Here is a 15,490-nt window from a genome sequence, read left to right as displayed (position 1 = left end):
TTGGGCTGGCTGGTGCTGGTTTTTTGTGAGAGGAAAACACTGTTGACTGGTTGAATAAGCCTGGCTGAAACTAACGAGCGAACAGGGTGATAAACTAATATGTACATCGTGAGTTAGTTTCATTAAATTCTTAATGAAATATATTTTGATAATGCATTTATTTTTGAACTTGCGGATGTTAATATACCTTTCTAAAAACTTGATCAAAGTTAGTGCAGTTGGACTTAGCACAAAGCAAAAGTGAAAATATAATTTGGAACAGATACAGTAACATATAGGAGTACTTTCATCTTAACGAGTGAAACATCTCGTTGAAGTAGGAGTTCCTCGCATTAAGTGAGGCCGCTTATTTCTCATTCTGGGCCTGTTTAGTTTGTGACATGGTAGGCAGCGATCATGATGCTGGGCGCCCAAAATCGATGGCTTCAATTGCTTCCTAACTAGACAAGTTTGATTGGTTACTGAACCGAACAGGACCATTGTGTTCCAATTAGACTTGTCTTTATTACAGTTTTTTCTAAAGCTGGACAAGTCATCCAGGAGCTAGCTATGAGTATACGCTTGGCAAGAAGACTCCTTCCTAGCAAATAAGGACATGTTTGGATTCTTTGTCTAGCATTGTGTATCCTAACCGAGCTAGGAATCGGAGTGAGCAGGGTGTTTGGATATGTAGCTAGATGGCCTTGATTTTTGTGTGGGCAAGCTTTCCTTGCTGGCTTAAGGTACATTTGGATTCTTTATTAGGAACAGTTTGGCCTTACTGAGACAACATTTAGATTCTTTACTACGAGTAAGAACAATTTAGCCTTACTTAGACAAAATATAGAAGAGGGAGATGCGTTTGGAATTTGGACTGTTGGTAAGACTATCACGGGGTCAGAGGATTTACCTTGCGGTGGACATAGAGCAAAATCCACTCACCTTAGCCTGCCAAGATTACCTCGCCTGATATAGCAAGGTAAGGCAAACTAGCTAGGTAACCAACTGCCACCTTAGGTGAGCCAAGTTGGCTCTTCTGACCCGACGAGCATCTCGTTGCTCGTGCCAGGTATGGTGAGGGCGGCCCTTGCCCAGAACCAAGCATTGCCCTAAATAATCTTAGGACACATTTGGTTGTTTTGCCTATCCAGGTAACCTCGCCTTGTCTGATAAGGTTAAACTCGTAACCCGAGAGAGTAGTTTTGGCTCATTTAATAAGTTGGCCCAACTACTGGCGATAGGATCACAACGGGCCGGGTGTCGCAGTATCGTGCTTGTATGAATAGCGTGACCATACATATACGCGGCAGGCAGCCACCATCCAGTTGCCTGTATGTACCGAACCTCAACCCGAGGTGAGAGTGAGACGTGACCGTCTTTGGTGACGCGAGAACGAGAACGATGGCGAAGCGACGGTCATCAGAAAAACCGGAGGCGATAGAGCAGAGCAATAATTCCGATACTAGATAACCACCGGAGCAGGAACACGCAACACAAAACAGCAGGCGAATCGGATGACGATGCAGCACAACAGACACACGCGTGGATCACACGGCGCCGTAGCTGAGGCTGAGGCTGAGGCACCGGGCGGGCTCGTCGGTCCGTCCATTTTACGGCGATGCTTATTCGATTCGAGGAGCGCCAAACTTGGCTTGCCTTGCCGACCGGGGCCTCCCCTCCAATGATTTCCTCCCGACCGTGGATCACACGGCGCGGCGTGACGACGGGCCGTCGTCATCTCATCTCCCCTGCCTACGAAGAAGAGTCCAAGCGCGCGCCCACAGGACAGGACAGGAGCGCGTCTGTTGCCTGTGTGGCGACGGCAGACGCCACACGCCAGACGGGGCCACCGCGCCGCCATTTCACGAAAAAAGATGCCGTCTGCATCGGGTCTGCCCCTCCATGTTCATCAGGGCACAAGCTACGGCTAGTACACTGTCGCGATCCTACTCCTGTTTTCCAGCTGTCAGTTTTAACGGGCTCCCCGACGATGGGAACGTATCGAAATATCTTGCCAGAATCGTTCGTAGGCGCTGTTGGCTCGAGCTTATTCACAACTGCTTTTTAGTTGTGGAATAATGTTTTTCTCTCACAATATTTCAACATAAGCTAAATTTTAGCATCAGCGAACAGGGGCATAATCATAGTGTGTGCGCCTCCATTGAGCACGTCGATGGTCTCGTAGCTGCACAGGCTGGGTGCTGCGCTTTGCAGAGTGCGTCCGTATCCAATTCAGTAACTTGGATAAATCAAAAAAGGAAAAGAGAGAGAGAGAGAGAGAGAGAGAGAGAGAGAGAGAGAGAGAGAGAAGAAAAATTCAGTGCAGGAACTGAGCACAGCGTCCTTGCAACAAGAGCAATTTAGTCGTAATGGCACTATGCAAGATTGGTGAATGTGAATCTTCTTTTACTGTCGTTCGTTTCTTTTACTATAGAGTATCACAATGAATCTTGGTAAACTCCGTGAGATTTACAAGTTTGTACAAGCCGCGTCCTCGTGCCACGCACAGTTCGACGTCGTCCAGAGATTTGTCTGAATCGTCCGTCGCGTCTTCTGTCCAATCTAACCGAGCAGAGCAGGCGGCGGCCCCGCGCGCGCGTCCGAAAAACGCGCGAGGCCGCGCGCAACCGACGAACCGAGGGAAGAGGGAAGCGAGCGCCAGGCAGCCAACGCCCAACGGCCTAGAGGGCGGAGGAGGCGAAGCGCGTCGCCTCCGCCGCGACGGTGTCGGCGAACCGCTGCAGCGCCTCGCGCATCCACAGGTGCGGGCACCGGGCGATGGCCTCGGCGGCGGAGACCCACTCCCTGCGCCTTGCAGCCATCTCGGGCCACCGGTCGAGCTCGGCGGTGACGCGGAGCGGGAGCACGAAGCCCTCGTACGTGGCGTCCGGGTAGCTGCGGCTGCGGTAGCACCAGCGGCCCAGCGCCGGGCCGGTCTCGCCGATGACCCCCGCCTCCTCGGCGGCCTCGCGCCGGGCCGCCTCGTCCATGGACTCGTCCAGCTCCCACCCGCCCTTGGGGATCAGCACGCCGCCCGCGGGGCCCTTCTTCTGCGAGCTGATCACCAGGACCTCCACCACCTCGCCGTCGATGCCGTCGCCGTTGCCCGCGCGCACGCGGTACGGGACGCAGCCCACCACCACGCGGCCGCCCGTGCTCGCGCTGTACCGCTGCAGCTCACGCCCTTGACGAGCAACCATCACCGCTGCCATGGATGCGACGCTGATTTCTCTCTCGAACAAATTGCTTGCTTTGCTTTCTTGGATGCTTTGGTTTTGCGAATTCGCTCCTCGTGGCCGCGTAGGAGGAGGGAGGTTGGATTCGCAGATAGAAATAGCTAGGAGTGAGATGCGGTTGCGCTATATTTGGATCTTCGCTGCCAGTGCCAGGAGGAGAGGAGAGGAGAGGAGGTGCAGGAGCCGGATTTGGATTGGAGCAGATGGAAGGCGTTCTTGTGCCTATTAATAGGAAAAGCCGGGCGTGCGCCGCGGTTGCCGAGTGGGAGGAGGATGAGTGGGCACGGCAGGCACGGGCACCACGCGACAACAAGGGAAGGGGCAGGCACGGGCACCACGCGACAACAAGGGAAGGGGCAGGCACGGGCACCACGCGACAACAAGGGAAGGGACCAAAATTAAATTAAAAGATGGGCACGCGGCTCCAGCACGCTCTGCCTCAGCGTGTGGACAAGGTGCATGGAACAGTGTTCGCCTCGCTGTTTTTCTCTCACACTAAATCAGATTCAGCCGCCGCAGAAACCATAAGCTGAACAGCTACGGGTCCTTCCAATTCTACCTTTTTCGCCTTTCCCCATCCGATTCTGCTGCGATGCTTGCTTGGACAGGCGAGGTTCAACGCTGTTGATGGACAGCTTCTGCTCCGGTGCTTACTAGTATACCTGATTCTGGCATTCTGGGTGTTTATGTTTGATCTGTGACACCTCATTTTTCCTGTTCAGTTAAGAAAGGGGGACTGCGAATAGGCCTGGGCTTCCTTTCTAGATGCATTTTAGAAGCACTAGACCATTCTATCGAAAATGACTATTTTGCTTGAAGACATTTTGTATACGATCCAATAGTCGTGTTTACGAGATTTGCATGTTTGCGTTGAATCTTTGCCATAGGATGTTGTTCTCTTCATTTATTAGTACCTTTTAGATAGACACCTTCTCCGCTCTTTGCTACGATACTTTGGCTTTCCTGCGGTGATGTTGGCTTGAGCACATAGATGGTTGAATGTTGAACTCTAGAACCCCAAATTTACTTCTAGGTTAATTTTGATCCGTGGAAGTTTCTTCTCTCCCTTGGTTGAAGAACACGACTAAGGTAGATGACCTAGTACTTGGCCTTTTTTTTTCAAATTCATTAGAATGTTTTCAAGTTCTTTCTAGGTTTTATAGTCTTGGGTCAAAGCCTTGGACAATTCTATTAAAAGGGTGTATTGCTTCTACATATTTTTCAACGGACAAATTACTGAAAGCAATATTACTTCTAGATATTTTCATCCACCTCCATAGCCTCTGGGTATGAGATCCACATATTGTAGTCATGTTTGAGTTGAATTTCAGTACGAACAACGAAGTCTTGCTTTCTAGATCTATAACTACAATAAATGGTTTGCATTTGCTACCTTTGAATATTATCACCACAACAAGGTTCTCGGGGGTACTCTTTTGTCATAGTAACCGTAAATCAGGGTTAGGAAACAATTAGTTAGGTTGTGTGCGAATTTGATTTTTTTTCTTCTATGTAATAAAATCAGCAAGGAACGAAGTTGAGGAATACTTATAGGACTATTTGAAGCCATTGCCCACGAAACAATTTAGCTCTGTGGGGATAGGAGGGGAAGAAAAAGAATATTCCGACACGCTGTGGATTTAGTACGTTGCTCTATCATCGTCACGTGGATATGATTGGATATACCTGATACCTGATTTATTTACAGCTGACATGAAACATGGCTAGAGAAATTTGCCCTTCTCTGAATCTAAATCTAGTTCCCCATACACTAGGCTATATATAAATAAACGGATAGAACCAGCACACAGACCGGCTACTGCAGCAAGTTTCACAGATCCCAACACACGGATAACAGGAGCCCTGGCACCGTCCGATCGAGTGCTGTGTTCCCAAGCAAATCAGCAGCCGTTTTAGGTACAATGGACCACGTCCACGCAAGCAGCCTGTGACTGTGAGGACAAGCGTCGGTTTATAAAGCGCGTAGGAGAGGGCATCTCGGCTTTGGCAGCTGCTTGACCCCACTGCCGCTTTTTCCAGTCGCCGGGACGGCGCTCGCGTCGTCTTGCGCTCCCTCGTCCTGCCTCACGCGCCTACTAGCCTGTAGCCTCATCCGCCTCCGCGGCTACCCTCCGACCAGTCGACCACCACGCTCCATCCAGTCCGACGCGCTGCGCACTCTTTTTTTCTCCGCTCCGTCGTCTCCCGCTCGGTCCCTCGCAGTCCAAAATAACGCACTAGTTTATGACGACACGCGAGGGCAGGCTACGTACATAAAGCTTTTCCATTCATTGTGTGTTCCATGTGGATCAGAAATTGTTAGTTTATCGTTGAGAACGAGAACCGTGCCGTACCGTACCGGTCTGTGTCATCATCGTGCATGCCTGCTTGTACCAATCGCACTGCCACGTCTCTACCCATTTTTCTTCTAAGAGCTTTTTCACGGAAATCTTTTCTTCGAAGAGCCTTTTCACTGAAAAAGGTGAAAGAAGGAAGGAAGAGTCCAAGTGTGCGCACGCACCGCTGGCCACAAACTGCGCGGGGTGCTCTTCGCGTTTGGGATTGGGATTCTTCGTCGTCGACCGACCTCAACGACCTATAGCTCGGGCACGGGTGGATACAAATAACCAGTAGAACAAGTCGTCGCCTGACGTGCGTGGTGCGTGTTGCATGGCAGCAGATACGACGGATTGGATTGGATGGGATGGCACGGTCACCTCGCCCGTCGTCCAACCCAGCGGCGCCGACCATGCCTGGCCGCCGGGGCTGTCACCAGCCGTACAACGGGCTATAGGCTTTGACGATTGCATCATGCACGATCTAGGCCTGGTTTAGATTGCCTCAAAATTCCAAGTTTTTTCACTCTCTCTCTCCATCCTATCAATTTTTGAATGTATGCATGGAGCATTAAATGTAGGTAAAAAAAATAACTAATTGTATAGTTTGGTTGTAAATCATGAGACGAATCTTTTGAGCCTAATTAGTCCATAATCAGACAAAATTTGTCAAATACAAACGAAACGTGCTACAGTGTCCAGATTGCAAAAATTTACCATCTAAACCAGGCCCTAGATGGAAATCGGGAGTGCCCTTGCTGCCCGCCTGTACCTACTACCTCTGTGGACTGTGGCGCTATGATTGATTTATTTACTCTAGACATCCTGCTGCAGGTACTCGATCCGGCCGTGTGGTACGTACGTATATACTACGTACATCGAAGAGAACAGAGGCAGTAGTGTCGTGCACGCACGTACGTACGTACTCCTGAACACAAATCCAATGGTGCAGTGATGACTGACTGATCTGATGATGAGTACCACCGTCGCAAAAAGTAACATGTGTTCCTGAGACCAGGGCAAAGTAGCCCTGCTAATGGGTCAGATTCCAACCTATTTCCATCCCGTTCCAAATGTAATTAATTATTTTCTAACCCCATCCCACCTCATTTCAGATCAATTTATACCCAACCCGTCCCAGCCCACTCTGTCCTGGGTTGCCACGGGTTCTGCTACTGTGGGTTGCCATGGGTTCATCTACACTGCTGCTCCGCTTCTCTTGCGTTGAGAACGGAAAAGCGTTTGGCTGATAAGCCACGGCTGAAAGTATTGTTGGCTGATTTGTTGTGAGAGAAAAATATTGTTCGTTGGCTGAAAAAGTATGACTTATAAGCCAAGCCAACAGAGCGACAGCAAGGCACATGCAGGAAGAAATCACTGACAATTTTTGCTTGAATAAACAGTGGTGAAACTCCTGCACAGCACACAGATTACACGCAGTGTCTGCTATATTACAGCAGTGAAAAGCCGAGAGCAAGCAGATGACTGAATGAAACCTGTGTTCAGAGAATGATTACAGGTAGCAACAGAAGCAGCAGTACCAAATGTGTATCGAGAATGATTCCAGGTAGCAACAGTACCAAATTATTACAGGCAGCAGCAGCTTGCTGATTACAGCACTGAATGAAACTCTAAGATGCACAGTCCGTGTAGAGGTTGATGAGATTGCCAAAGTCCACCTGAATAATCAGATAAAAAGACATTCAGATAGTCACCAATAAAGTAATGCTGTCAGATTGACAAAATAATCCTGCACCCTAACTACTGTCGGTGATATTAATCCATCACACATTCAATTAATAATAACAAACAAAGGCTCATAAAAAATGCAAAGAATATGCAAGAATCCATTGCACATTCAACCAATAATTTGTTGTGAAAACAAGCCGAAACACTGTTCCGGCTAATTTGTTGTGAGAGAAAAACATTGTTTCGGCTGAAAAAATAAGCCGAAAAAGACGGATTATAAGAGAAGCGAACAGGGCCTGAGACTCAAGAATCTTGGCCAAATCATTGCAAAATCACAGCTTAAAAAATGGTCAACATCCATATGCCAGCGGAGGGAGTAGGACCTCAATGCGCTTCGTCTTGGGAGGGGTTAGGGGCGCAGGTACGGGATCTTGGCGTCGGTGGTGTGGGTGCGGCGGCCGGCGCCGACGCCGGCGTCGCCGTCGTGCGACTAGACGCTATCGGAGGATTGGGAAAATGATGCGACATGATTGAACCCACCCACGGGTAACCCACACAAACCCAAATAAAGTTAACCCATTCCAACCCATCCCTACCCGATTTGCTAGCAAACCCAACCCATCTCAACCCGTTTGACCTCTGAACCCATTACCACCCATCCAAACAGTTCCATAACACAACCCAACCCAAAAACTCCAAATATTACCCGACCCATTAGCAGGCCTAGGGGGCAAAGGAGGCTAATAGCTTATGGTATGTTTAATTTCACGCAAAAGAGATGGTACGTTCACACAAAAGCATTTCAGGCAAATAATTTTACAGCGCAAGCAAGCTGCTTAAAAAAAACCATCTGGTCGATCAGATATTGTTGTTTGGTTGAGTGGTCTACTCTCCTTGGCTTAGGCTAGATCATCTTTGGTTGGGTGCATTTAGATTGCGCTACACCAATGGATCGGAGCCAAGCAGGTGTTTATTTGTCTTAGGACACCAGTGACATGGTTGATGGACTGACCGGCAGCTGTGATGGGCATGGTTGTCCATGGGCGGGGAGGAGAGCCCAAGGGGCATGGAGGCCAGTGCAAGGAGGACTACTGCGGTGGGCATGGCGACCGCCGCAGGGAGGACAACCGTGTTGGGCATGGCAGCCCGCACGGGAGAGGAGGTCCGCGGCGAGCATGGTCTCTTGCATCGGGAGAAGGAATGCCACAGGCAGATGGTGAGGTGCCGAGGTCGGGGCAAGGCTTGTCCTCTAGCACGGCGCTACCAGCGGGAGGGGGATGGAGAGCTCCCAACACACAACCAGGTGCAATGGTTGGGGTAGTAGGGTTGGAGCCTATTCTCCTGGAGTGGGACACCAATGGTGTGGAGGTGGAGGCGAAGGCTTGCCGGCCGGCAAGGTGGTAGTGCCATGGCTGGCAAGGCGGTGGTTGCGAGTGGGCTGAGATGGAGCGGAGGCAGGGGTGGCGCAACAGTTGGCTCGGTAAGGGAGAAACGAGGTGGCTAGGGTTTGCCACCTGGGCCCACTCTTTTCGCCTCGGCACATGCTGGCCAAACCTGGCTAGCAGGAAAAGCCCCGCCGTCACGTTCCCAGCTAGCCAAGGGAGCAGTCGGTCCTCCTGCCTAACGGTCCTAACCAACCCACCAAACATCTTTAAGGTGGCTTTCTGGAACCTGGATATATAGGGGTTATCCACCTAACCAAATAATCCCAAAATTCCTATTGAACAAGCTGTTTTGTATTTTCATAGAAACTATATGTCTGTCCTTTCGTATTAATTTTTTTGACAAACACGAATCGTTTTAGATGTTGAAACATTCAAAGAAGCGTGGACTTTATTAGAAATCTCTACAAACAAATTAATGATAATTGAAATAAAAAATGCCATATATTATATTACGATAGTAGCACTGGGAGTACGAGCACCCGTAGTGGCCCCACGCATTCCCGGTTTGGGGAGAAGTGAAGTTAAGACCTGGGCATCCTTGTCCCGGAGCTGCAATCCAGCACACTACCGATCGTGATGGCCGTTGATTAGCTTCGTCCTCACCAACCAAACCATATATAGCAACGGCACATGACGGGTCCTTCTGCTCCGGTTGCTAGCCGGACAAAGCTTCCAGCTATGGCTGTCTGTTACGAGTATCTCCCTCCGCCGGACAAAGCATCCAGCTAGCTCTAGGATGCAGCAGTTATTGCCGTTGCAAGCATGATTGCTTAGATATCTCGTCTTTGTTTCTTTGTGCCCTCACCCACCTTTCGGTGCGATAGATCGCAAGGAGGACGTGGTATCTCTCCATCAATCTATGATTTGTCTCAAGAGCTAGCTAGCTGTTCTTGATTAGATTGTGTGCGCGACGCCATTATTACTACTCTATGTTGCACTGCATTCAATTGAGTTCGGTGAAGGACACCGAAAAGTTCGGTGCACATGGCTGTTGTATGGGCAAAGCTCAATGATTGATGATGTGTTGTCTTATCCTAGAATGCGGTTTTGTTAACTACTTCTGTTGATCACAAATATAAGCTCATTTTGATGTCAACGGGATTTCTAATATAAAATGCATTCATAGAGATGAGTGAGGTGAATGTATACAAGCTTTCTCTGTCTATATTCTGATTCATATAAAAGGCAAATAAAATTTTGACTAGCCATATACTTAGCAAAGAATTATATGGCAGAGTACGTTTTTTAATATGAATCCAGAAGCGTCAATCTTACCGAACGTGAGTTTTTGAATACCGATAGCTAAAAATGTTTGATTTAGAAGAATTATAAATTAAATTTATATGTTATAAGAGGAAAAGTAATCAAATTAGGTCCATACAATATAATAAGACCTTGGAATCTTCATGTGGAACAAATTTCCAAGAGGCTGGCATTTCACACTACTCCAGCAATCTTTACAGTGGCGGACAAAAAGCCTTAACCGAGGTGGTTTTGGCAACCGCCTTGGTCGAAAGGTTACGGATAATCGTGGCCTTAACCGAGGCGGTTGCCCTGCCCGCTTTGGTTAATCAAATAAAAAAATAAAAAAAATTGAAACCCGTGGACAAGCCCAGCGAGCCCACCTAGGGGCCCGTCGAGCCCATCCGCGGGCCGCCGCTCTGCTCGCCGGAGAGCCCCGCGCCGCTGCCGGAGTGCCCGCTGGAGGGGCCACTCACCAGATCCGCTGCCGCTGCACGACCACCGCCGGACCCAAGCTCGTCCTCGACGGATCCGCCGCCACCTCACGAGCACCGCTAGATCCGAGCTCCTCCTCGCCGGATCCGGGCTCCTCCTCTCCGGATTCGGGCTCGTCCTCGCCGGATTCGAAGGAGCTGCTGCTGCCGGAGGAGGAGGGCGTGGGGGAGGAGGGGCGCTGTTGCGGACGAGGGGCGAGGCCGGGCCACTGCGCCCGCGAGGCCGCGCCGCCGGACGGCCAGGCCGCCGCGCCCGCGAGCTCTTCCTTCTGGCTTCCAGATCCGCCCCGTGAGGGTGAGGGAGAGGGAGGGTAGGGTAGGGGAGGGGCCGCGTCGCCGGAAGAGGCGAGCTGCTCGGGGCAAGCGCCGATGATGGAGGGAGAGAGAGAGTGGAGGGAGGGTGAGAGAGAGAGGGAGAGAGTGGAGGGGGAGGGGCGCGCTCGGCTTGGTCTCAACGCGAGGAAGTCGCGACGAGGAGGGTTGGGGGCGCCGCTCGGCTCGATCTGGGAGAGGTGTAAATGTGAAAAACCCCCTAAAGGTGATGTATTTATATTAGAAGGAGGCTACCAGGCCTCGCCTGGGCCTATTGGGCCTCGGCCTTTTTGGAGGCGGGCCTTATAGGCGACCGCTCCGGTTAATGTATTAACCGAGGCGGTTGTGTTAGGACGATCGCCTTGTTAATATGCATTAACTGAGGCAGTTTCGTTACATTGCCCGCCTCCGTTAAGCATTAACCGAGGCGGTTACTGGCCCGGCTGCCCTGCCTCGAATAACCGAGGCAGGCAACCAGGACAACTGCCTCCGAGCGCCAAATGAAAACGCCGTGCAAAAGATTTTCTATAGTAGTGTCATTGCCTACTAGTACATATTGTCTTTCGGTCCTATAAAGCATAATAAGGTATCAAAGGTTTAAAATTTGCCCTATGTTATAAGGTATTCTAGATTCCTCAACCTCATACATTTGTGCCTACCTTTTAAACCCAATCTTGTATTTCAGGGACTAGTTGAAAGAAAAGTTTTTTTATCTAAGATTCTAGAGCAACTGCAATAACACTAAACCGGTTCAATTGCAAAAGCTGCTCATTTTGAATTAGATACTCCACGGATAGCTGAATCTTTTTCCTTGTTTAGGAGCCTTCTTTAGTGGTGGAGGCACGAATATATATAAAGGATATTCTAGAGTACTGATACCCTGAAGATAAAAAAGGTCCTGATGCGAGATTCCACCAAGTGAAACAGCGTTGTGACTGTGACAACCGTGAACCGAGAACTTCTCCAGCCATCCATCGTCCACTGTTAGATGTTGATTGATCGGAAGGATCTAGAGCTTTCCTCTACCTACTCTCCCTGATGCTTGAAAAGATCCCTCTACATCATGATTGGTTTGTGGATCAAACGGAGCAGGCAGGCAGGCAGGCGCTGACTTTCACCACCGACCCGCCGTGCACGGCGCCGCACGAATGAAACGAGGAGCGATGCTCCCCGTGGTAGCATTTTTGCACGCCGCATCTTTTTACCTGCGTTTGGTTCACATAACCGAAGCACAGACACGGTCAAGCGTAGACTTGTCTAGATAGCCGTCACCCCTGTGGCTGTGGATAGGATTGGAAGTTGGAACCGCCCTGGCATTCATCACCGCCCTGCCTACGAGTGCTAAGTGCTTCCGTGCCGGAGTGTATCCCCGTCTATGTCGGCAGAGGATATCACCAACGGTGCAAGCTAGGGAAGGCCCTGCTAGTGCGTGTGCTAGGCTGCAACGGCCGAGTTCTAGATCGATTATTTCTTGGGACCAATGCAAATCTAAGACCCAGCTCAGCTAATTAGTTGATGCATGGCCACTAGAGATGCATGAGCACCGGCCGGGGCCGGCACACGAGTCTAGTGCAGTACTACACTCCTAGCTAGCCGGGCAATGCAAACGCATCCAGCCCATGCTTGTCTCCCTCGTACTAAAACCAGAAGCTAGCAAGATCGAGCAGTCGCTGATGTTGCGGTTGCATATTTGCATTGCATGGCATCTTTTCCTGGTAGTGCATACCTGCACTCGGCATTCGGCAACCCCTTGAGCTGGAGGAACAAAACGCCCAAAGTTCCATTCAGATGCATGCAACAATTGGCCATTTGGATGTGTGTATAATTGGGTGTCAGTCTCTAGTGACCGGAGCAGAGCAATGAGAAAACGGAGATACTAGAGCCCATACGTCTAGACGGACGCTCGCGCCTCCTCCGTCACGCGTGCCTGCAGGAAACACCGCGCCGCCAACGATTCGCTCGCACACGCCCATGCGTACACGGGGACCTCCCGAGCCCGTTCCATCTCACGCGCCCGCATGCACATGAGGACCGCCCGCGCTCCCTCCGCTTTCCGCACACATGCACGCGGAGACCGCCTACGTCCGCTCTGTATCGCGCACGTGAGGACGGCCTGTGCCTGCGTCTGCTCCATGTGCTTGGCCCCGCTTGTGGATGCAAGCGTGCCGCAGATGTTGGTACTTCTTAGCGTAGCTACTAGGTTAGCAATTAGCAATGACGTCAGAAGTGTTTGTTGGTATTACTTAGCAACATCACTAGAAATTAGCAATGCCACTAAGTAATAACCTTGATAGCTCCTTAACAATTTTATATATTTATCCGCAAACGTACAGAGCTATCATTGTAGCATTTCACCTGAAAATATTCAGGGTATCGTTATTTATATTTTTCCAAAGGAAGGCATTTGATTAAGAGTCTAGTATGGATATAAACTTAAATAATAATGCTTGCAAGTACACCAATGTTTATAAAACGGTGATTTTAAAATAGTGGACACACACTTGGCATTCCTCAAAGGTTAAAATAGAAAAGAAAGAATAAAAGAATAATCCTAAGTTGAGCTGGCATTGGTCTAGTTTAGTCATACAAATATTAGTTAATGATCATATAAATTACATAATTAGTTTTAGGGCTAAGTGTGAAGCAGGTCGGGAGGCCACCGAGTACTGGTCTGCCAGCAACCTCATGTGACAATTTAGACTCCTACACCTCAGTCGAACATGGGGGATTACAAGGGACGGACATGACTGTCACTACCTGCCGCCTACCATCTTAACCGTGAAAAGGGACAATGCATTCACCTGTCTCTCCATACCCAAGCACCACGCTTGCGTATATAGAAACTACCCAAATCCCCCTAGGTCTTCGACCCTACGGATTGACAGGTAAAGGACTTGGGCACACCTAAGGGCACGATGAACCACGTGCTTGGAGGCTATTCTTGGCGCGTCCCTGGCTCCCACCGCCTTAGCATGTCCACATGCCACCGCCTGTCGAAGGAGGGGCTGAGTAGTGCCGGCAAGAAGTCGGGCGCCCCTTGACCGTGGCCTCTCGCCATCGCCTTCGCGTGGCAGGCCGTGGGCGGGATCAGAATTGCTTCCCTGTGGTGTTTTGCCCCAGTTGAATTGATTTGATGGGCGTCTCCTAACGAAACGTATTATCTTGATGGACTTATTAAATTAAGCATAGGGCTTAGGTTAATCAGTCTACCTTGATTCAACTGGTACATGCAAGACGTCCATTAGGGGGATGCTTACTGTTGGTATTTCTTAACACATACAGAAATAATCCGCAAGCGGACGGAATTACCGTTGTAGCATTTCACCCAAAAGTATTCGGGGTATCGTATTTCCACGAGGAACAGATGTGTAGAATTCTCTTAGCTAAATCACTTAAGGTAATAAGAAGAAGGATAGCTCAGGTAGTGTCGACACAGAATTTTCGTCTCCGTGCCGAGGACACACGCAGCAAGCCGGAAGGGTCCGCGCGATGGAGCAGATCCGCCTAGCTTCAATGCAAGGGTGGTCGATCCTGCGCAATCCTCCCGAGACATGTTAGTCAATTTGACCCTGCAATTGACAAGGAGAGAAAACTCATCAGTAATTAAGGGCGGAACGTGCCGGTGTTGCCAGACAGTCCCGAATGTGCGGCTCTGAGAGCCGATATGAGAGGAGATCGACTAAATAGTCGATTCCAGCATATTCATAAGAATAAATCAATTAAAGCTCATAGGGTTATATAAGAAGAATCGGTTATCATTCAGGATAAATATTATTTAAGCAAATATTAATCAATGGCAATAAGATATCAACGATGATCGGTTTATACTGAGCTAATGATTACAAGTAACCGAACTTCTTTTTATATAAAGAAACAATTCAACACCACTTGACCATTTAATAAAGATAAATCTAATGAACATGTTAGATCTCATCTATTGCCATGACTAGTGGGGCATGAGGCAGAATCATGCAGGCCGTAGAAATAACAATAGACTCGACGACCCTTACTCATTACTAATATAAGTGGGGTATGAGACATAATCATGCAGGCCGTAATACAATAATAAGATCATGGGGCTAACATATCTTTCAACTTATCTCTACTTCAATGATCTCGTAATGTGAACTATTCGTGAAAGCATTTGATATCGGCTAAACAGCCGATTTAGGCATAGCGCACAGTTAAGGTCATGCCTTCTCAGGAAACGGTCTACCAACTAACGATCCTCACTCCATGGTGCCAACAGTGGGGTGAGAGGCAGAATCCCACAGGCCGTGATGACGGGCCATGGAACGGTTTTCATTAACTAATAGATCTACTCAAGATCGAACATGCCTTAACCGCACGCTATGCATGATTAAGATTGACGCAAAATAGCCAATGAAAACATAACTCATCGCTTAAGATATAGATTAGATCAATTTTAGATTAACAAACGATGAGTTAAACAAGATATAAGGCCGATCCAGATCAATCTCAATCGGGCAGAGTGATATTGCTGTAATTAGATAAACAATGAAAGTAATAAGCAATAACGGTAACTTAATGAATCTACCAAAGACTACCATACTAAGGTAGAGCCGATAACTTGACCTTGGTCTAATTCAAGCAGTGGGGTGTGAGGCAGAATCACACAGGCCATACTTGAATTAGACAAGAGTCGATAACTAGCCTATACTAGTCACAGTGGGGGTCGACCAGATCGATGCAGCCATATGAACAGAGGTATAAACCGTGACGGTACTTATAGATAA

At 49.1% G+C, this 15,490-nt stretch overlaps 1 protein-coding gene across 1 annotated transcript; it reads right to left on the bottom strand.

Annotated features, from left to right (window-relative positions):
- Nucleotides 1-2,368: 2,368 nt before the first annotated feature.
- Nucleotides 2,369-3,324, bottom strand: LOC136527788 (nudix hydrolase 21, chloroplastic-like). Its single transcript, XM_066520631.1, has one exon. The coding sequence runs from the start codon at nt 3,189-3,191 to the stop codon at nt 2,661-2,663; it is 531 nt and encodes a 176-aa protein (XP_066376728.1). The 5' UTR covers nt 3,192-3,324; the 3' UTR covers nt 2,369-2,660.
- Nucleotides 3,325-15,490: the final 12,166 nt, after the last annotated feature.

Source organism: Miscanthus floridulus, chromosome 19 (assembly GCF_019320115.1).
Source record: "Miscanthus floridulus cultivar M001 chromosome 19, ASM1932011v1, whole genome shotgun sequence".
NCBI classification, from domain to species: domain Eukaryota; kingdom Viridiplantae; phylum Streptophyta; class Magnoliopsida; order Poales; family Poaceae; genus Miscanthus; species Miscanthus floridulus.
Note: the sequence above shows the minus strand (reverse complement) of the source record. Positions and strands in the feature narration are given on the sequence as shown.